General features: G+C 41.2%; 1 protein-coding gene across 1 annotated transcript in view; it reads left to right on the top strand.

The window, feature by feature from the left end:
* Positions 1-24,466, top strand: part of LOC112237627 (A-kinase anchor protein 13) — a gene marked incomplete at its 5' end in the record, with an annotated part of 100,501 nt that overhangs the window by 54,685 nt on the left and 21,350 nt on the right. Inside the window, 17 exon segments of the mRNA XM_042317759.1 lie at positions 2,930-3,006; positions 3,183-3,357; positions 4,427-4,503; positions 11,428-11,609; positions 11,894-11,976; positions 15,683-15,818; positions 15,896-15,942; positions 16,365-16,418; positions 16,451-16,537; positions 16,935-17,005; position 17,650; positions 18,036-18,079; positions 22,547-22,597; positions 23,044-23,154; positions 23,157-23,210; positions 23,212-23,428; positions 23,431-23,501. Coding sequence (XP_042173693.1) covers positions 2,930-3,006; positions 3,183-3,357; positions 4,427-4,503; positions 11,428-11,609; positions 11,894-11,976; positions 15,683-15,818; positions 15,896-15,942; positions 16,365-16,418; positions 16,451-16,537; positions 16,935-17,005; position 17,650; positions 18,036-18,079; positions 22,547-22,597; positions 23,044-23,154; positions 23,157-23,210; positions 23,212-23,428; positions 23,431-23,501 — 1,538 coding nt within the window.

Below are 24,466 nucleotides of genomic sequence, written 5' to 3'. Positions count from 1 at the left end.
TGTGGTAAACAGGATGCATTTAGGTTAGTATTGTGGAGTAACTACAATGTTGTGGTAAACAGGATGCATTTAGGTTAGTATTGTGGAGTAACTACAATGTTGTTGTAAACAGGATGCATTTAGGTTAGTATTGTGGAGTAACTACAATGTTGTGGTAAACAGGATGCATTTAGGTTAGTATTGTGGAGTAACTACAATGTTGTTGTAAACAGGATGCATTTAGGTTAGTATTGTGGAGTAACTACAATGTTGTTGTAAACAGGATGCATTTAGGTTAGTATTGTGGAGTAACTACAATGTTGTTGTAAACAGGATGCATTTAGGTTAGTATTGTGGAGTAACTACAATGTTGTTGTAAACAGGATGCATTTAGGTTAGTATTGTGGAGTAACTACAATGTTGTTGTAAACAGGATGCATTTAGGTTAGTATTGTGGAGTAACTACAATGTTGTTGTAAACAGGATGCATTTAGGTTAGTATTGTGGAGTAACTACAATGTTGTTGTAAACAGGATGCATTTAGGTTAGTATTGTGGAGTAACTACAATGTTGTTGTAAACAGGATGCATTTAGGTTAGTATTGTGGAGTAACTACAATGTTGTTGTAAACAGGATGCATTTAGGTTAGTATTGTGGAGTAACTACAATGTTGTTGTAAACAGGATGCATTTAGGTTAGTATTGTGGAGTAACTACAATGTTGTTGTAAACAGGATGCATTTAGGTTAGTATTGTGGAGTAACTACAATGTTGTTGTAAACAGGATGCATTTAGGTTAGTATTGTGGAGTAACTACAATGTTGTTGTAAACAGGATGCATTTAGGTTAGTATTGTGGAGTAACTACAATGTTGTTGTAAACAGGATGCATTTAGGTTAGTATTGTGGAGTAACTACAATGTTGTTGTAAACAGGATGCATTTAGGTTAGTATTGTGGAGTAACTACAATGTTGTTGTAAACAGGATGCATTTAGGTTAGTATTGTGGAGTAACTACAATGTTGTTGTAAACAGGATGCATTTAGGTTAGTATTGTGGAGTAACTACAATGTTGTTGTAAACAGGATGCATTTAGGTTAGTATTGTGGAGTAACTACAATGTTGTTGTAAACAGGATGCATTTAGGTTAGTATTGTGGAGTAACTACAATGTTGTGGTAAACAGGATGCATTTAGGTTAGTATTGTGGAGTAACTACAATGTTGTTGTAAACAGGATGCATTTAGGTTAGTATTGTGGAGTAACTACAATGTTGTTGTAAACAGGATGCATTGAGGTTAGTATTGTGGAGTAACTACAATGTTGTTGTTCCATCCTCAGTTTTCTCCTATCACAACCATTTAACTTTGTAACTTTTAAGCCTCATGGTGAAATCCCTGAGCAGTTTCCTTCCTCTCCGGCAACTGAGTTAGGAGGGATGCCTGTATCTTTGTAGCGACTGGGTGTATTGATACACCATTCAAAGTGTAATCAGTAACTTCACAAAGGGATAATCAATGTCTGCTTTTAGATTTTTACCCATCTACCAATAGGTGCCCTTCTTCACAAGGCAGTGGAACACCTCCTTGGTCTTTGTGGTTGAATCTATGTTTAAAATTCACTTCTCGACTGAGGGACCATATAGATAATTTAATGTGCAGGGTACAGAGATGATGTAGTCAAAATCATGATAAACACTGTTATAGCACACAGAGTGAGTCCATGACCCTTATTATGTGACTTGATAATACATTTCTTACCACTACAAAGAGGTTGAATACTTATTGACTTCATTCTTTTCAGCTTTTCATGTTTAATTCATTTCTAAAAAACATTATTTGAATTTGACATTATGGGGTATTGTGTGTAGGCCAGTGACAAAAAATATCGAAATTAATTATTTTTTAATTCAAGATGTAATACAATAAAATGTGGAATAAGGCAAGGGGTGTGAATACCTGGCCCTGGTGAAATGTAGGTCACTATATATTTGGAATAGGGTGCTATTTGGGACTCAGTCCTTCTTAGCGGTGCTTTTAGAGGAGTTCTCCTGCCAGTTTGAATGAAGAGAGGAGGAGGAGGAGGAGGAGATGGTCTGTTATACTGACCACATGTGGGAGCTTCATCTAGAATGAAGAGAGGAGGAGGAGGAGGAGGAGGAGGAGGAGGAGACTGTCTGTTATACTGACCATATGGTGGAGCTTCATCTAGAATGAAGAGGAGGAGGAGGAGGAGGAGGAGGAGGAGACTGTCTGTTATTCTGACCATATGGTGGAGCTTCATCTAGAATGAAGAGAGGAGGAGGAGGAGGAGGAGGAGGAGACTGTCTGTTATACTGACCACATGGTGGAGCTTCATCTAGAATGAAGAGAGGAGGAGGAGGAGGAGGAGGATGAAGAGACTGTCTGTTATTCTGACCATATGGTGGAGCTTCATCTAGAATGAAGGGAGGAGGAGGAGGAGGTCGAGGAGACTGTCTGTTATACTGACCACATGGTGGAGCTTCATCTAGAATGAAGAGGAGGAGGAGGAGGAGACTGTCTGTTATTCTGACCATATGGTGGAGGATGAAGAGACTGTCTGTTATACTGACCATATGGTGGAGCTTCATCTAGAATGAAGAGAGGAGGAGGAGGAGGAGGTCATCTAGACTGTCTGTTATACTGACCACATGGTGGAGCTTCATCTAGAATGAAGAGGAGGAGGAGGAGGAGGAGGAGGAGGAGACTGTCTGTTATACTGACCACATGGTGGAGCTTCATCTAGAATGACACTAACCTTGTTTGTCTCTTTCTTTCATTCGAATGAAGTGAGGAGTGTGGAGGAGTGTGTGTGTGTGTGTGTGTGTGTGTGTGTGTGTGTGTGTGTGTGTGTGTGTCTGTGTGTGTGTGTGTGTGGAGTGTGTGTGTGTGTGTGTGTGTTTATGTGTGTGTACTTTGACCCCCCCCCACAGAGAATGAGGAAGACCATGAGGACCTGAGTGATGCTCTATACCAGGTCAAGGAGGTCATCACTGCAGTGGACAGCAAGGTAATATAATTATAATATATTCATATTAGGTCAACTGAAATGTGTTAATAATGTATTAATAATAGGTGAACTGACCTATGGTAATAATTGTCATGTTGCTAGGTGAACTGACCTATGGTAATAATTGTCATGTTGCTAGGTGAACTGACCTATGGTAATAATTGTCATGTTGCTAGGTGAACGAGCATGAGAAGAAGAGGAGGCTGAAGGACATCTACAGCCGGACAGACAGCAAGTCCATTATGAGGATGAAGAGCGGTCAGATGTTTGCTAGAGAGGACCTGCTCAGAGGGAGAAGATTGCTGTATGATGGACCTCTGCAGCTGAAGAACTCACAGGGGAAACTCAAGGGTGAGGACACCAAGCGTTCTGTTTCTGTCCCTGCATTTAAATGTTGTTCTCTGGTGTGAGGAACACAAGCAAAAACACCAATCTCTTTTCTCAATTTCTGACTCTCGCAATCGAGTATCGATTTCTTTAAATGGTATCTCAAGCTCTCTTTCTGTGTGATAGACACACTGCAATAAGGAATTTGCTTGGAACTTTTTTTACTTTATATTCCTTTGAATGGTTTTAATTTGTAACTTTTGAAAATGTATTTCCCTGACCTCTGACCTCTAACCTCTGGACTCCTCTATCTAGATGTAACGGCCTATGGTAATAATTGTCATGTTGCTAGATGCTTCTCTCTGATATCTAACCCTGACCTCTGACCTCTAACCTCTGGACTCCTCTATCTAGATGTAACAGCCATGCTTCTCTCTGATATCTAATCCTGACCTCTGACCTCTAACCTCTAGTCTCCTCTATCTAGATGTAACGGCCATGCTTCTCTCTGATATCTAACCCTGACCTCTGACCTCTGGACTCCTCTCTCTAGATGTAACGGCCATGCTTCTCTCTGATATCTAACCCTGACCTCTGACCTCTGACCTCTATCTAGATGTAACGGCCATGCCTTCTCTCTGATATCTAACCCTGACCTCTGACCTCTGGTCTCCTCTCTCTAGATGTAACAGCCATGCTTCTCTCTGATATCTAACCCTGACCTCTGACCTCTAACCTCTAACCTCTGGTCTCCTCTCTCTAGATGGAATGGCCATGCTTCTCTCTGATATCTAACCCTGACCTCTGACCTCTGGACTCCTCTCTCTAGATGTAACAGCCATGCTTCTCTCTGATATCTAACCCTGATCTCTGACCTCTGGTCTCCTCTCTCTAGATGTAACAGTCATGCTTCTCTCTGATATCTAACCCTGACCTCTAACCTCTGGTGTCCTCTCTCTAGATGTAACGGCCATGCTTCTCTCTGATATCTAACCCTGACCTCTAACCTCTGGTCTCCTCTCTCTAGATGTAACAGCCATGCTTCTCTCTGATATCTAACCCTGACCTCTAACCTCTGGTCTCCTCTCTCTAGATGTAACGGCCATGCTTCTCTCTGATATCGTCGTCTTCCTACAGGAGAAAGACCAAAAATTTGTCTTTGCCTCTCTGGTAGGTGATTGGTTAAGACCAGAAATATGTAAATATCTCTTTTGCTCTTTGGTATCTTATTAGTTTAGTCAATTTATCCATTACAATCAAGTCATTTAGCAGACGCTCTTATCCAGAGTACCTTACAATTATCAGAATTACATAATTACATCTCTGGAATGTGATTGGTTGATCCTCCCACTCAGTATTAATAATGGGTCTATTCAGTAAACATGATGGGTCTAATGTCGTGGAAATATCCTCTATTTACCAAATCATGGGAGCAAACCACAACACAAGTCAGAGTTAGTTATCAAAGTCCATCTTTAATTATATGAGCTCTATCACAATCCTGTGACTCTCAGATCAATTCAGTGTCTATCAATGAATTCTCTGAGAGCCCCTTCTACATTGCAACTGCGATCCTTTAATAGCAAAGATCACACATAGTCAGACAGCATAGACATAATAAATCGTTCAGCTTTGTCTCCTTACTCAAACCCAGAACCATAAACCAATCCTCCATATCAACAGGCATATATCAAATTGTCATTTAGATACAACCAACTCTAAATACAACCAATCCTGGACAAGCTCACGGGAGCATAGAATGATTCCAGACACTGCCATCCTCCTCTCCCCGATGGGAAAAGTAGGGAGTGACTGGCACACAGACATTGTGGAGTCAAAAGATATGTTTACACATGATGACACCTTGACCTCTCCCCTCTCTGCGGCCCATGCAACTTAGTCTTGACATAGAACAGATAACTGCCAATGGCCACCACTATAGTACAACAAAATACATTCTGATGAGAAATAACTCATAAGCATATGGTGAAAATAATACATCTTATCTATGTTACCCACCAATTCTGATTATTCCCCAACATTATTCAGTAATAATAATGGGTCTATTCAGTAATAATGATGGGTCTATTCAGTAAACATGATGGGTCTATTCAATAATAATAATGGGACTATTCAGTAAACATGATGGGTCTATTCAGTAAACATGATGGGTCTATTCAATAATAATAATGGGACTATTCAGTAAACATGATGGGTCTATTCAGTAATAATGATGGGTCTATTCAGTAAACATAATGGGTCTATTCAGTAAACATAATGGGTCTATTCAGTAAACATAATGGTCTATTCAGTAATAATAATGGGTCTATTCAGTATAATAATAATGGGTCTATTCAGTATTACTAATGGGTCTTTTCAGTAAACATAATGGGTCTATTCAGTAATAATATTCATAATAATAATGGTCTATTCAGTAATAATAATGGGTCTATTCAGTAATAATAATGGGTCTATTCAGTAATAATAATGGGTCTATTCAGTGATAATAATGGGTCTATTCAGTATTAATAATGGGTCTATTCAGTATTAATAATGGGTCTATTCAGTATTAATAATAATGGGTCTATTCAGTAATAATGGGTCTATTCAGTATTAATAATGGGTCTATTCAGTAATAATAATGGGTCTATTCAGTAATAATAATATTAATAATGGTCTATTCAGTATTAATAATGGGTCTATTCAGTATTAATAATGGGTCTATTCAGTAATTAATATCTATAATGGGTCTATTCAGTATTAATAATGGGTCTATTCAGTATTAAGTATTAATAATGGGTCTATTCAGTAATAATAATGGGTCTATTCAGTAATAATAATGGGTCTATTCAGTATTAATGGGTCTATTCAGTATTAACAATGGTCTAAATAATAATGTTCAGTATTAATAATAATGGGTCTATTCAGTATTAATAATGGGTCTATTCATAATAATAATGGGTCTATTCAGTATTAATAATGGGTCTATTCAGTAATAATAATGGGTCTATTCAGTATTAATAATGGGTCTATTCAGTAATAATAATGGGTCTATTCAGTAATAATAATGGGTCTATTCAGTATTAATAATAATTCAGGGTCTATTCAGTAATAATAATGGGTCTATTCAGTAATAATATTCAGTAATAATAATGGGTCTATTCAGTATTAATAATGGGTATTAATAATTCAGTAATAATAATGGGTCTATTCAGTAATAATAATGGGTCTATTCAGTATTAATAATAATTCAGTAATAATAATGGTCTATTCAGTAATAATAATGGGTCTATTCAGTAATAATAATGGGTCTATTCAGTATTAACAATGGGTCTATTCAGTATTAATAATGGGTCTATTCAGTATTAATAATAATAATGGGTCTATTCAGTAATAATAATAATGGGTCTATTCAGTAATAATAATGGGTCTATTCAGTATTAACAATGGGTCTATTCAGTAATAATAATGGGTCTATTCAGTAATAATATTCAGTAATAATAATGGGTCTATTCAGTATTAATAATGGGTCTATTCAGTATTAATAATGGGTCTATTCAGTAATAATAATGGGTCTATTCAGTATTCAATGGGTCTATTCAGTGGTATTAACAATATTAATAATGCGTCTATTCAGTATTAATAATGGGTCTATTCAGTATTAATAATGGGTCTATTCAGTATTAATAATGGGTCTATTCAGTATTAATAATAAGTAATAATAATGGGTCTATTCAGTATTAATAATGGGTCTATTCAGTAATAATAATGGGTCTATTCAGTATTAATAATGGGTCTATTCAGTAATAATAATGGGTCTATTCAGTATTAATAATGGGTCTATTCAGTAATAATAATGGGTCTATTCAGTAATAATAATGGGTCTATTCAGTAAATAATGGGTCTATTCAGTATTAATAATGGGTCTATTCATTCAGTAATAATAATGGGTCTATTCAGTAATAATAATGGGTCTATTCAGTATTAATAATGCGTCTATTCAGTAATTAATAATGGGTCTATTCAGTAATAATAATGCCTGTAATAATAATTCTATTCAGTATCTGGGGTCATTCAGTTAACAATGCCATTTTTCCATGCTTGCAGAAATTACAGCTCTATGGGTTGTTTGGTTATGGGTAGGTTGTATTGGGCCCAACAGCCAGTAATTTAGGGAAGTCCTTGGCTGGGTTATGGGTAGGTTGTATTGGGCCCAACAGCCAGTAATTTAGGGAAGTCTTTTGGGTGGGTTAATTTAGGGTAGGTTGTATTGGGCCCAACAGCCAGTAATTTAGGGAAGTCCTTGGCTGGGTTATGGGTAGGTTGTATTGGGCCCAACAGCCAGTTTAATTTGGCTGGGTTAGGGTAAGTCCTTGGCTGGGTTATGGGTAGGTTGTATTGGGCCCAACAGCCAGTAATTTAGGGAAGTCATTGGCTGGGTTATGGGTAGGTTGTATTGGGCCCAACAGCCAGTAATTTAGGGAAGTCCTTGGCTGGGTTATGGGTAGGTTTGATTGGCCCCAATAGCCAGTAATTTAGGGAAGTCATTGGCTGGGTTATGGGTAGGTTGTATTGGCCCCAACAGCCAGTAATTTAGGGAAGTCCTTGGCTGGGTTATGGGTAGGTTGTATTGGGCCCAACAACCAGTAATTTAGGGAAGTACTTGGCTGGGGGAAAAAGCATGTTCACCATGGAAATACATTGTAACATGTTGGTAGATGGACAGCGGGATAGTTTAAATACATTGATCTGTACACCAATTGGCTGTTTTTGGACTAACAAAATTGTTAATCATCGTTGCAATCAGGTGGTATATTTTACCCAACAGCCAGTAATTTAGGGAAGTACTAGTATTATGTTAATTCATCAATCAATTAAATATATTTACGAAGCCCTTTTTAACATCAGCAGATGAAACCCAGCCTAAACCCAGCCTAAACCTAGCCTAAAACCCCAGCAAACAATGCAGATGTAGAAGCACGGTGGCTAGGAATAACTCCCTAGAAAGCCAGAAGCCTAGGAAGAAACCCAGAGAGGAACCAGCCTCCGAGGGGTGGTCAGTCCTCTTCTGGCTGTACCGGGTGGAGGTTTACAGTATAAATGACATGGCCATAAAGGCCAGATTGTTATAAAAGATGTTCAGACGTTCATAGATGACCAGCAGAGTTAAATAATAATAATCACAGTGGTTGTAGAGGGAGAAACAGGTCAGTATCTCAGGAGTAAATGTCAGTTGGCTTTTCATAGCCGAGCAATCAGAGGTCGAGACAGCAGGTGCGTTAGAGAGAGAGAGTCAAAAATAGCTGACTATACTGACTGTGCTAGTGGCAGACTCCACTATGCTAGCAGGCTGGCTAACAGCCTGTTGTTTGGCTAACAGCCTGCTGCCTGGCCTGCACCCTATTTCATTGCGGCGCTAGAGGAGTTAGAGCCCGTCTATGCTGACAGATAAGATGAGAGCACCCTTCCAGGTAGGATGGAGTCCGTCACTTCTCAGCAGGCCAGGCTCGGTCCTGGTGTGGGTGAGTCCCAAAAAGAGGGCCAATTATCTACAAAGTCTATCTTTTGGGAGGGACAGAAAACAGTTCTCAACCAGCAATGAGTTGTGAGACTCTGCTGTAGAGCTCATCACTCCCCCTAACTGAGAGGGGGCCAGAGCTAATTACTCGATTCCGACACATCTTTCTAGCTGATTTACACTGTTGGATTCAATATTCTGAACATTGAGATATTAAAGACATGATAGATCAGACGCATAGTATATTAAGGAGTGAGATCTGTAGAAAGACAGAGTGGCTGTGGAATGTACTGGGTGGACGGGAGGAGATCAAAGGATTGATATAGGGGAGGCAGATGGACATCTGTGGACGAGGTGAAGGAGGGGTTGAGGTGAGGAGGTGAGGTCAGATCCACTGAAGGGTGTAATAAAGGTTTACTACTTCCGGTGGAACCATAAGATGTAAGGATTGGAGAGAAGGAGAGGTGTCTTAAGGGGAATATATATACCTGTGATGGGAGAAATTTTGGGTTGTCTGAATTACTGTACAGATCCTTTGGGAAGAATTAACCCTGGTTCAATCTTCTCTAGTGTCCGTCAGTTACTTACTCTGAAATACAAGAACCTAACAACACGCTGAAACTATGTTGCGCTTGGTGACCTCCTAGCATAGTTGGTGCCGACGTGGATAACAATATCCCTACACTTAGACAATGACTTATCAATGACCCGAGCCCAGCTCATTGAATCCCTACCATTGTGACGCTGAGTTGTCAAAATGCTTCAGCAAATGTACATGATCCCAGGGGCGTTGGAAGACACAATGTAAATAACCTAATTTATGTCCGTCTAACTGCCCTGAATGTCTCTGCTGATCCTACTGCTATTGTAGGCAGTAATCATATGCCTATGAACCAGAGTTATACTGTTAGCACTGAGGCGGTGTGCCCTAGCAGGAAGTCTACTGTGTGCATCTCACCCTGCACTAATAAAAATAACCTGAGCATGTCTACCTCTGCGAAGCTTCCCAGTAAAGCAAGAAAAACAATCAAGCATCCCAGAAAAGTGTTAAAAATAGCCCACGTTAACATATGTAGCTTAAGTAAACAAGGTTCATGAAATCAATAATTTGTGAGTAACAAATGACATTCATATACTAACAATCTCTGAAACTCACTTAGATAATACATATAGGTATATATCATATACCTTTGATGATACAGTGGTAGCAATAAAGCAAAAACAGAAATGCCAAAGGTGGAGGTGTGGCTGTTTATATTCAGAACCGCAACAGCCTTCAGGGTACATTCCTGTAAAACTTAGTGAGGATCTCGTGTTAAATACTGTTGAAGTAATATGGCTACATCTGCCTCATCTAAAGCCCATTCTGGTGGGAAGCTGCTATAGACCACCAAGTGTTAACAGTCAGTATCTGGATAACATTTGTGAAATACTTGTATGTGATATCAATATAGTTATATTTTCTGGGTGATTTAAATATTGACCTGCTTTCATCAGGTTGCCCACTCAACAGAATGTTACTACTTATCTTCGGGCTGGTGGAGGTCCTGGACAACCACGTCCAGATAAAGCATCATGTTAATGTTACTACTGGTTGGCTGGTGGAGGTCCTGTAGAACCACGTCCAGATAAAGCATCATGTTAATGTTACTACTTATCTTCGGCTGGTGGAGGTCCTGTAGAACCACGTCCAGATAAAGCATTGTGTTAATGTTACTACTGGTTGCCTGGTGGAGGTCCTGTAGGACCATGTCCAGATAAAGTGTCCGGGGTGAAAAAGTTCAATGAAAAAGGTCTAGCGAGGAAAAAACTGAGACGTTGGTAAATGTGTTTAATGCAGATTTTGATGAAATGGTAATTAAAAGTCCAAGCGAAAGGTTTGGCTGATAGCCAAGTAGCAACACACAGCACACCCGCACGAAGTCCAGATGGTGTGACTTTGAGGCTGTGGTAAATAACATTTGTTGCTTAACTCAAGTGAACGTACATTGGATTCTACATTGTTGAGGAAGAGTTTGCAATTAAACCTTTCATTGTGCTGTTTACACCAGCTGTATTCTGTAAACGTGACAAATACACTTTGATTTGCATATAACTCTTTTAATAGCTCAATGACTAAGCAATATTGATGCCCAGAGAATAACCAGAGAGGTGATTCAGACATGGACACTGAGCTGCATGTCAAGGTGGATGATATTATTCAGACTTTCATATAAGGCTTAATCTCTCTCTCTCGCTCCCTTTCCATCTCCCTCTCTCATTCTACCTCTTTCTGTCCCACCCCTTTCCCTCCCTTCATCTTTCTTGTATATTCTCTCTCTCTCTGTCTTCTTCTCTCTCTCTCCCCTCTATCCCTCTCTCTCTTATTCTCTCTCTCCCATCTATCACTCTCTCTCTCCTCTCTACCCCCCACCCTCTCTCTCCATGTCACCTCTCTCCCCTCTCTCTCTTTCTCCCTTCTCTCTCCCTCTCCTCTCTCTCTCTCCCCTCTCTTCTTCTCTCTCTGCCTCCCTCTCCCTCTTCCTGCCTTTAATCCATCCTTTAATCATCCCTCCCTCTCTTCCATCGCCCCGTAGGACCAGCGCTCCACGGTCCTCTCCCTCCAGAAGCTGATCGTTAGAGAGGTGGCTAACGAGGAGAAGGGTCTCTTCCTGATAACAGCAGGGATGGAGAAACCAGAGATGGTGGAGGTACACACTGCAACCAAGGAGGAACGCAACACCTGGATGCAAATCATACAGGAGGCCATGCAGTCCATGTAAGTCTGAACTCCGAACCATGGAGAGAGAGAGAGAATGTGCTACCATCCTGTACCTAGGGATGGAGGGATGTACAATATGTTGTAATACTCTATTGGAGTATTGACTGTTCTGTCTGGCTTCATCACCTCATGGGCAGGCTGCCACTGTAGGCTACTCTACCCTAGGCTTTCTCGGCAGTAGAGAGAAGACTAGTGCTGTCAACAGGCTTCTATAGGATGCTAAGAGGACATGTGAATGGCTGGAAATGGGAGTGGTTTGTACTAATGATGTTGCATTACAGAGAGAAATATGAGGATGAGGAGAACCCCAGTGAAACAGAGGAGGACAAGAGACTGCTGGAGACCAAAGCTAAGGAGATGAGAGGTGAGGAGACTCCCTTGACCATAGACCCCCTCAGCCACTCTCAGCCCATCCCACCTATCACCATAGACCCTCTCAGCCCATCCCAACTATCACCATAGACCCACTCAGCAACTCTCAGCCCATCCCACCTATCACCATAGACCTCCTCAGCAATTATCCGCCCATCCCACCCATCACCATAGACCACCCTTGTTTGGTTTCAATGTGCCATATATTTTTCAATTGTTTTGCATACATTTTTTAACCCTTTCTAATTGCATATTATCCACAGAGCTGAAGATTACAACCTTACTATGATATTGATTGATTGTGTATGGCTTTCCAAACACTGTTATTTGTAAGATTCGTTTTATTAAGTGAATATTGTTATTTAAAAAAAAATCATTACTGAACCTGTGACCAGAAACAAGCTACCATAATAAATTATCTAGTGTTTCTGTCTCTTCGCAACAAACTCTACAAAGCTAAGATTGTTGTATGACCCTTATATATCAAGGCACAAGGTGAGACTCAGATGCAGACACAGGAGACAGATGGTTGGAGTCTTACAATGTTGATTAATCCAAAGGGGAAGGCAAGAGAATGGTCGTGGACAGGCAAAAAGGTCAAAACCAGATCAGAGTCCAGGAGGTACAGAGTGGCAGACAGGCTCGTTGTCAAGGCAGGCAGAATGGTCAGGCAGGCGGGTACAGAGTGCAGAAACAGGCAAGAGTCAAAACCGGGAGGACTAGAAACAGGAGAACGCAAAAAGCAGGAGAACGGGAAAAACGCTGGTTGACTTGGAAAAACATACAAGACGAACTGGCACAGAGAGACAGGAAACACAGGGATAAATACACTGGGGAAAATAAGCAACACCTGAAAGGGGTGGAGACAATCACAAGGACAGGTGAAACAGATCAGGGCGTGACATTATATGTAGCATTCTGTTGGTGGCAAAAATGTTGTATCATAATTTGAAAAATGTAAAAACTCTAAGTGTTGTTTTTTGTCAGTTCGTACACCAGGTGTCATGGAATCGGTACATCGGGAAATCTCTTCCCATTTATTTTGCAACCTGTATGGCACAGCTGTCCAAATGTACAGGATAACGTTACATTTGGGGTTTAACTATAACTTGTACAGAGCATTCGGACCCCTTCATTTTCTCCTAATTTTGTTACTTATTCTAAAATTGATGAATGTTTTTTCCCCTGATCAATCTACACACAATACCCTGTAATGACAAAGCAAAAACAGGTTTTTATAAATGTTTGCAAATGTATAAAAAAAAACAGATACCTTATTTGCGTAAGTATTCGGTCCCTTTGCTATGAGACTTGAAATTGAGCTCAGGTGCATTCTGTTTCCATTGATCATCCTTCAGATGTTTCTACAGCTTGATTGGAGTCCACCTGTGGTAAATTTAATTGACTGAACATGATTTGGAAAGGCACACACCTGTCTATATAAAGTCCCACAGTTAACAGTGCATGTCAGAGCAAAAACCAAGCCATGAGGTCGAAGGAATTGTCTGTAGAGCACCGAGACAGGATTGTGTCAAGGCACAGGGTGCCAGAAAATGTCTGCAATATTGAAGGTCCCTAAGAACACGGTGCCTCCATCATTCTTAAATGGAAGAAGTTTGGAACCACCAAGACTCTTCCTAGAGCTGGCCGCCTGGCCAAACTGAGCATTCGGGGGAGAATCCCCTGGATTTCTAACTCCTTGATGTTCTTGTTGGGTCTAATTTTAATAGCCAGCATTTCAATGGCCATAATAAACAGATATGGAGACATTGGACAGCCCTGTTGTACTCCTCTTAAATTAAAAAAATAACTTATTTACTATTTTACACGTGTGGTTGCTATACATAACTTTGACCGAATGTGTAAGAGATTCACCGAAATTAAAGTAATCCAGGGATTTGTATATACATTCTAGTCGTACTTTATCAAACACCTTTTCAAAATCTGCTATGAAGACCAGTCCGGTTATCTTTGATGTTTCAAGTAATTATATTATCAACAATGTATCGTCCATGTAAAAAACCTGTCTGATCAGGATGAACAATAATATCTGGTAAAACATTTTTTTTTCTATGTGCTATTTATTTCTCCAGGATTTTATCATCACAACATTGAAGGGTCTGGTAGGCTTGCGTCACTGGGCAGCTCACGTCTGGGTTTCCCTTTGTAATCCGTGACAGTTTGATAGCCCTGCCACACCTAGTAGGATTTGTATTGACATTTTGACTGTCAGAGGTTGTAGCTGGATTTCTTATAAGCATTCGGATTGGTGTCCCTCCCCTTGAAATCGGCAGCTCAAGCCTTTAACTCAGTGCGGATGTTGCCTGTAATCCATGGCTTCTGGTTGGGATACGCACGGTCACTGTGGGGACGACGTCGTCGATGCACTTATTAATAAAGTCAGTAACTGATGTAGTAAAACTCCTCAATGTTATTGGATGAATCCCAGGGACATATTCCAGTCTGTGCTAGCGAAACAGTCCTGTAGCTTCAGACCACTTCTGTATTGAGCTTGTCACTGGTACTTCCTGTTTGTGTTCTTGCTTGTAAGCAGGAAGCAGGAGGATAGAGTTATGGTCAGATGGAGAGTGAGGAAGAGCTTTGTATGCGTCTGTGTGTGGAGTAAAGGCGATCTAGAGTTTTTTTCTCCCTCTAGTTGCACAGGACATGCTGGTAGAAATGCCAAAAAGGGCATTTATTTATTATTTATATATTTGTTCATTTAAGTTCTGTTCAAATACCTAACTTCAGTATATATCAATGTTAGCTACAATCATAGCCACAGCAGTTCTATTGCCATCGGATGAGATGGAGACTATGTGTTAGAGATGACGTATACTCTATAAGACATGGATGATTCTGTGTAGGGTACACTCATCAACACTGACAATACCTCATCTCCCTTCCAGAGATGATTCTGTGTAGGGTACACTCATCAACACTAACAATACCTCATCTCCCTTCCAGAGATGATTCTGTGTAGGGTACACTCATCAACACTAACAATACCTCATATCACCTGCAGAGATGATTCTGTGTAGGGTACACTCATCAACACTAACAATACCTCATCTCCCTTCCAGAGATGATTCTGTGTAGGGTACACTCATCAACACTGACAATACCTCATCTCCCTTCCAGAGATGATTCTGTGTAGGGTACACTCATCAACACTAACAATACCTCATATCACCTGCAGAGATGCTCAACACTAACAATACCTCATCTCCCTTCCAGAGATGATTCTGAGGAAGAAGGATGAGATGGATTCTGTGTGGAGGAGTATGCTCCCTTCCAGAGATGATTCTGTGTAATCAACACTGACAATACCTCATCTCCCTTCCAGAGATGATTCTGTGTAGGGCCTCATCTCCCTTCCAGAGATGATTCTGTGTAGGTACACTCATCAACACTGACAATACCTCATCTCCCTTCCAGAGATGATTCCCCCAACACTGACAATACCTCATCTCCCTTCCAGAACAGGCACCATCAACACTAACAATACCTCATCTCCCTTCCAGAGATGATTCTGTGTAGGGTACACTCATCAACACTAACAATACCTCATCTCCCTTCCAGAGATGATTCTGTGTAGGGTACACTCATCAACACTGACAATACCTCATCTCCCTTCCAGAGATGATTCTGTGTAGGGTACACTCATCAACACTAACAATACCTCATATCACCTGCAGAGATGCTGAGGAAGAAGGATGAGCAGATCATGTGTATGCTGGAGGAGAAGATGGCCGTGTTTAGGGAGATGTGTGAGGTCCGGAGCCCTGGAACCCCCAGGAACAGGCCCAGGAGAGGAGGACCAGCCCCAGCCAGGTCACCAGGGCCAAGGGGCTGTTCAGGACTGGGAGCGGAGCGGGCTCTGAGGACCTAAAGGAGAACCCATCATAAAGGGAGCACTAAGGAGGAGAACCCATCATAAAGGGAGCACTACAGGAAGGTTAGTAGACAGACTAGTCTCTCACCATGAATGTAACAATAGTCAATCTAATGGGAACCAGGGGTGGAGACCAGACTGTAGACATGGTGCATTAGACCTAACAGTGGCTTCCAATGTCGCATTATCTTTCACTGTCTTCCTGATCTATCAGATGTTCTCCTCTGATGTGAGAACGTACTGGGAAGGTTGATTGCAAAGAATGTTTGATTTAGATTAGAAGATATTGATGCAAAGATTAGAAACACTGTTAATATCTACGGTACAGTACGGTCAGTAACATAGTTATTATCATTTGGTTAGTGAAATCCTTTCTCTCTCTCTGCTCTTCTGTACTTTCTCTTTTCCCCTCATCTCTCAATCTCTCTTTCTCTCTCTCTCTTTCTCGCTCTCTTTCTCTCTCTTTCTGTCTCTCTCTGTGACAGTGGAGACGTTGCAGGCGCTAGTGAACGGTACTCTGGGAGGAGCGATGGGGGGCAGCAGGTGGTGTGGGTCCCAGAGACAGGAGGAGGAGTGGTGGGCCCGGGCCCTGTATGTCTCCTTCGCAGGGCCGAGACCTTCGGAGGCTTTGACTCTCAGCAGATACACATCTCTAAGAGTAAGACACATCCCTGTCAGTAATACTTATTCTTTATCAAGGGTTGAGAAGCCTTGAGAGCCTCAGATGGGCCTCTGTTTTCCTTGTTTATCATGTCAATAATGGAGTTATAAGATCAAAGATGGATCCCTTTAACTTAGAGCTTCCATCTGATCAGTTTGACCTCATTCTCAAGCCTTGGTTTGACCTCATTCTCAAGCCTTGGTTTGACCTCATTCTCAAGCCTTGGTTTGACCTCATTCTCAAGCCTTGGTTTGACCTCATTCTCAAGCCTTGGTTTGACCTCATTCTCAAGCCTTGGTTTGACCTCATTCTCAAGCCTTGGTGTTTTGTGTGACTTGTGTTAATGCGGGCAACATGTCTTCTACATATCTGATGAGTGTCTTGTGTTGTATAGATGGGGACAAAGAAGAGGGAGAGGACAGAGCAGACCTTCGCAGGACAGAGTCAGACGGTGTACTGAAGAAGGTTACCCAAAATACACCAAGCTATATCTGACAGTATACCAGCTGGTGGTCCTCAATACACCAAGCTATATCTGACAGTATACCAGCTGGTGGTAATACACCAAGCTATATCTGACAGTATACCAGCTGGTGGTAATACACCAAGCTATATCTGACAGTAAACCAGCTGGTGGTCCACAATACACCAAGCTATATCTGACAGTATACCAGCTGGTGGTCCACAATCCACCAAGCTATATCTGACAGTATACCAGCTGGTGGTAATACACCAAGCTATATCTGACAGTATACCAGCTGGTGGTAATACACCAAGCTATATCTGACAGTATACCAGCTGGTGGTAATACACCAAGCTATATCTGACAGTATACCAGCTGGTGGTAATACACCAAGCTATATCTGACAGTATACCAGCTGGTGGTAATACACCAAGCTATATCTGACAGTAAACCAGCTGGTGGTCCACAATACACCAAGCTATATCTGACAGTATACCAGCTGGTGGTCCACAATCCACCAAGCTATATCTGACAGTATACCAGCTAAATATTTCCAAAAGAGTTCTTCAGCTGTCCCCAAAGCATAACCATTTTGGGTTTCCAGGTAGAACCCTTTTGGGTTCCAGGTAGAACTCTCTGTGGAAAGGGTTCTACCGGTAGGGTGTGTGTGTGTGTTTTTTGTTTGTTTGTTTTGAGGCTCTGAGGCCATGTGTCTGACCAGGAAGTGGTTGAGTCCTTACAGTTCAGTACATAAAACTCATTACATCATTAAAGTATTGTACATGCACAGAGTCATTAGGATGCATTAATCTGCCTCTGCTATGAATTAGCCGTGGGACTCTTCCTGCCAAGCCCATCTCTAATACAGAACACTTAATAACACAGGACGCTAGTTGTGTAATAATAGACCTAATACAATGACTGCAGTGGTGTCTTCCCAGCACAGGATAGCTCCAACACACACACACACACACACACACACACACACACTCCTCTCCTGTGTTCAGTAATGCTGGAGTTTTGTGTTGTCAGGGGAGAATGCGACCATGATGCTGTTACTGAAGAGGAACACTGAGGTAAGAAAGATATCTGACCAGACTACCACATAAACATACACCCCAGACCCAGAATATAAATATCCACCCCAGACCCAGAACATAAATATACACCCTAGACCCCAGAACATAAATATACACCCCAGACCCCAGAATATAAATATACACCCCAGACCCAGAATATAAATATCCACCCCAGACCCAGAATGTAAATATCCCCCAGAACATAAATATACACCCTAGACCCCAGAACATAAATATACACCCCAGACCCAGAACATAAATATACACCCCAGACCCAGAATATAAATAATTTCCCCCAGACCCAGAATTAAATATACTGGAGACCCAGAACAAAATCAGGTCCTCCATTGACAGTGTGACCTGCTGTAGTTTTCTTCTTTCAGTTTCCCCAACCCTTTATGGTGGCTATTTATCTCTGTTGGTGGCCTTGAGATAGTGTGAATCTGTTTTGTCTTCTCGGGTCCCAGCTTTGATGCCATCCTGTTGTCTTCTAGAGGTCCTCAAACCCTTTATAGTGACCCATCTCTGTTGTCTTCTAGCAGGTCCTCCAACCCTTTATAGTGATGATCCATCTTGTTATCTTTAGCAGGCCTTCAACCCTTTATAGTGTGATCCATCTCTGTTGTCTTCTAGCATGTCCTGGAGGGCTTTATAGTGTGACCCATCTCTGTGTCTTCTAGCAGGTCCTCCAACCCTTTATAGTGTGATCCATCTCTGTTGTCTTCTAGCAGGTCCTCCAACCCTTTATAGTGTGATCTATCTCTGTTGTCTTCTAGCAGGTCCTCCAACCCTTTAGGATCCATCTCTGATTGTCTTCTGTATGTCCTGTGAACCCTTTATAGTGTGATCCATCTCTGTTATCTTCTAGCAGCCTCCAACCCTTTATAGTGTGATCCCATCTCTGTTGTCTTCACAGGTCCTCCAACCCTTTATAGTGGACCAATTCAGTTTGTCTTCTGATGGTCCTCCAACCCTTTAAACTTGATCCATCTCTGTTACTTCTGTTCCATCCCTTTATAGTGTGATCCATCTCTGTTGTCTTCTAGCAGTCCACAATCATCTCCTTCAGTTGTGTTGATCGTTGTCTGTGAGGTTATTTTCCTGACACCATCTCTGTTGTCTTCTAGCAGGTCCTCAACCCTTTATAGTGTGATCCATCTCTGTTATCTTCTAGCAGGTCCTCCCCTTTATAGTGTGATCCACCACTGTTAGTGTGATCCATCTCTGTTGATTGAGTTGGATCCCATCTCTGTCCATGGCCAACCCTTTATAGTGTGATCAGGGAGTTATCTTCTAGGGTCCTCCAACCCTTTATAGTGGGGCCCCATCTCTGTGTCTTCTAGAGGATCAGCGGGGAGTGTGATGTTGTTGCCTACCCTCACCACCTGGGGCGGCCCGTCAGGAAGTCCAGTACCCAGTTGCACAGGGCGGGGTCGAGACCCAGGGTCTCGATTCTTGATGACGAGCTTGGAGGGTACTATGGTGTTGAATGCCGAGCTGTAGTCGATGAACAGCATTCTCACATAGGTATTCCTCTTGTCAGATGGGTTAGGGCAGTGTGCAGTGGTTGAGATTGCATCTCTGTTCCAGGACCTGATTTGGGCGGTAAAATTGGACTGACAATGAACATCAAGAGATGATTAACAATACCTCATATCACCTGCAGGATGATTCTGGTAGGGTGGACTGATCAACCTTGACTAGTCTCTCAAAGACTTCATGATGACGGATGTGAGTGCTCATCAACACGGTGTCGTTTAGCTCAGTTACCTTAGCTTTCTTGGGAACAGGAACAATGGTACCCCTCTTGAAGCATGTGGGAACAGCAGACTGGTATAGGGATTGGTTGAATATGTTCCGTAAACACTCACAACACTGACCAGCTGGTCCTTCGAGATGCTCTGAGGGGCGCGGCTGGGGATAACAATACCTCTGGGCCTGCAGCCTTGATTCTGTGTAACACTTTAAATGTCTTACTCATCTCCTTCAGAGATGATTCTGTGTAGGGCACACTCATCAACACTGACAAAAAGTTACCTCATCTCCTTCCAGAGATGATTCTGTGTAGGGCACTCATCAACACTAACAATACCTCATCTCCCTTCCAGACTGTATGATTCTGGTAAAAGTTATTTAGTCTGCACTGGGAGCAAGACATCTCTGGTCCAGAGTGATTCTGGGTGGGTTTCTCATCAACACTAGCAATCCGTGATATCACCTGTATGACTTGGTGGTAAACTCATATCTGCTATATCTGACAGTATACCAGCTGGTGGAAGGATACACCAAGCTATATCTGGACAGTATACCAGCTGGTGGTCCTCAATACACCCAAGCTATATCTGACCCCAGCCATACCAGCTGGGGCTGTTCAGGACTAGCACCAAGCTATATCTGACAGTATAACCAGCATAAAGGGTAGCATACAGGAAGGTATATCAGACTAGTCTCTCACCATGAATGTAAAATAGTCAATCTAATGGGAACCAGGGTGGAGAACCAGGGGTGGAGGCCAGACTGTAGACATGGTGTGGTAACAAAGCTAATCTGAACCAGACCAGACTGGTGGTCCTCAGATAGACACCAACTGCTAATGGGAACCAGGGGTGGAGACATCTGTAGACAGTAAACTCAGCTGTAGACATGTGGTAACGTACTTCCAAGTGTTATCTTTTGATCTTGTTTGATTTAGAACGTAAATATTTTTAGATTAAAGATGGTTGCAGATTAGAAACACTGTTAATTCAGCTACAGTACCAAAGCATAGTTATTATTTTGGTTAGTGAAATCCTTTCTCTCTTCTGCTCTTCTGTACTCTTTTTCCCCTCATCTCTTAATCTTCTTTCTCTCTCTGTCTGTGTGTGTCTCTTTTGTTTGTTTGTTTGTTTTGAGGCTCTGAGGCCATGTGGTACTGACCAGGAAGTGGTTGAGTCCTTACAGTTCAGACATAAAACTCATTACATCATTGTATTCTACATCGCAGGGCCGAGACATTCGGAGGCTTTGACTCTCAGCAGATGACATCTCTAAGCCGTAAGACTCTTCCTGTCAGTAATCTTATTCTTTACAGAACAGCCTTGAACACAGGACGCTTGTTTATGTCAATAATGGAGTTATAATACAATGATGGATGGTGTCTTCCCAGCTGACACGTTTGACCTCATTCTCAAGCACCTCATTCTCAAGCCTTGGTTTGACCTCATTCTCACCACCTCATCTCCCTTGTTTGACATTAATGCTGGAGACCTTTCTCAAGCCTGTTTGTGTTAATGCGGGCAACATGTCTTCTACCATGATGTCTGTTACTGTAAGATGGAACACTGAAGAAGAAAGATATCTGACCAGACTACCAGGAACATACACCCCAGACCCAGAATATAAAATACACCCCTATACCCAGAAGTATACCAGCTGGACCCCAGATACACCAATATATCTGACCCCAGTATACCAGCTGGTAAATATACACCCCAGACCCAGAATATAAAGCTGGTGGTCCATACACCCCAGACCCAGAATATAAATATACACCCCAGACCCTTTATATAAATGATCAGTATACCAGACCCAGAATATAAATATACATCCAGACCCAGAATATAAATACAGGTATACCAGCCCAGAATATAAATATCCACACCCAGACCCAGAATATAAATATCCCCAGACCCTTTATAAATATACCCAGACTGTTGGTAAATTTACACCAGACCCAGAATATAAATCTGACACCCCAACCCAGAATCCATCTCTGTTGTACACCTCCAGACCCAGAATATAAATATACCAGTTGCAGACCCAGATCTCTAAATCAGCAGGTCCCCAACCCAGAATAAATATGACCCCAGACCCAGAATATAAATATACACCCCAGACCCAGAACAAAAGCAGGTCCTCCAACCCTTTATAGTGTGATCCATCTCTGTTGTCTTCTAGCAGGTCCTCAAACCCTTTATAGTGTGATCCATCTCTGTTGTCTTCTAGCAGGTCCTCCAACCCTTTATAGTGTGATCCATCTCTGTTATCTTCTAGCAGGTCCTCCAACCCTTTATAGTGTGATCCATCTCTGTTGTCTTCTAGCAGGTCCTCCAACCCTTTATAGTGTGATCCATCTCTGTTGTCTTCTAGCAGGTCCTCCAACCCTTTATAGTGTGATCCATCTCTGTTGTCTTCTAGCAGGTCCTCCAACCCTTTATAGTGTGATCCATCTCTGTTGTCTTCTAGCAGGTCCTCCAACCCTTTATAGTGTGATCCATCTCTGTTGTCTTCTAGCATGTCCTCCAACCCTTTATAGTGTGATCCATCTCTGTTGTCTTCTAGCATGTCCTCCAACCCTTTATAGTGTGATCCATCTCTGTTGTCTTCTAGCAGGTCCTCCAACCCTTTATAGTGTGATCCATCTCTGTTGTCTTCTAGCAGGTCCTCCAACCCTTTATAGTGTGATCCATCTCTGTTGTCTTCTAGCAGGTCCTCCACAGTGTGAGCCACATCCATGACCTGCTCAGCACCCTGCAGGTCAGTGTCCTGTCCTCTCTCCTGATTACTTGGGACCAGCTGTATTGTACTTAACCAGAAGAAGCTGGATGACTCCTCCACATCACTCTGACTGTGTTTTTGTGCAGTGTATCGGTCACTGTGTCCCCACAGACATTGGTATATCTGTGTCCCCACAGACAGTGGTATATGTGTCTCTGTGTCCCCACAGACAGTGGTATATGTGTCTCTGTGTCCCCACAGACAGTGGTATATGTGTCTCTGTGTCCCCACAGACAGTGGTATATGTGTCTCTGTGTCCCTGCAGACAGTGGTATATGTGTCTCTGTGTCCCCACAGACAGTGGTATATGTGTCTCTGTGTCCCCACAGACAGTGGTATATGTGTCTCTGTGTCCCCACAGACAGTGGTATATGTGTCTCTGTGTCCCCACAGACAGTGGTATATGTGTCTCTTTGTCCCTGCAGGCAGTGGTAGTCCAGCAGGACAGCTTCATTGAGGATCAGCGCCAGGCTCTCACCAACCGCCCTGAACGCCTCACCTCCTTCTTCTCCTCCCGTCCCTCCTCCCGCCACAACTCCTGATCGAGCAGGAGAAACAGCGCAGCCTGGAGAAACACAGGCAGGAGGCGGCCATCGCTGCAGCGCCAGCAGGCCACACACGACCAGGAGAAGAGGAGGAGGGAGAGGGAGTGGGAGGTGCGGGAGCAGCAGCTGACAGACAGGGAGGTGCAGCTCCTGGTACAGGAAGAGGAGACGGGGAGGAGGAGCAGGGAGCTAGTTACGGAGAGGGTGGAGCTACAAAGGAAGAAGAAGGACTATCTGATAGATCTAGAGCGACTGAGAGACGCTCAGGGAAACTAGATCGAGACAGAGAAAACATACAGCGAGAAATGGAGAGGGTAGAACACATGAGAATGGCTAAGGTAAGATGCTATAATATCTATCATAATTATTCTAAACTATCTATCTATATTAAAATATATATACTATAATATCGTATCATATTCAAAATATTGTATCTAACTATACTATTCATACTATAATATCCATATAATATCTATACTCTAATGTCTGTCATATTTATAATATATTATCTGTACTATACATACTTTTATATCCATCAACTTTATTCTACACTATCTATGCTATAATATCTGTACTATAATATCTATCATATTAATAATATATTATCTATATTAAATCTATATTATCTATACTATTTATATTATAGCATAGATATATATATATAGATATTATTAGTATATAGATATTATATTATAGATAGATTAGATATAGATAATAAATTAATATATATTAATATCTATCATATTAATAATATACTAACTATATTATATCTAAACTATACTATCTGTACTATAATATCTATCATATTTAGAATATATTATCTATATTAAATCTATATTATCTATCCTATAATATCTATCATATTTAGAATATATTATCTGTACTATACTATCTATATGATATCTATACTATAATATCTATATTATAATATCTATCGTTATTATAATATATGTATAATATACTATCCATATTATATCTATACTATAATATCTATCATATTTATAATATATTGTCTATACTATATTATATCTATACTATAACATCTATACTATAATATCTATCGTTATTATAATATATCTATACTATACTATGCTATATTATATCTATACTATAATATCTATCATATTTATAATATATTACCTATACTATTTATATTATATCTATACTATAATATCTGTACTATAATATCTATCATACTTATAATAGTATAGATAATATATTATATCTATAACTTTACTCTACACTATCTACTATAATATCTATCATATTAATAATATATTATCTATACTATACTATCTATATA

This window comes from Oncorhynchus tshawytscha, unplaced genomic scaffold, assembly GCF_018296145.1.
Source record: "Oncorhynchus tshawytscha isolate Ot180627B unplaced genomic scaffold, Otsh_v2.0 Un_scaffold_8679_pilon_pilon, whole genome shotgun sequence".
Lineage (NCBI taxonomy): Eukaryota > Metazoa > Chordata > Actinopteri > Salmoniformes > Salmonidae > Oncorhynchus > Oncorhynchus tshawytscha.
This window is presented reverse-complemented; position numbering and strand designations above follow the sequence as displayed.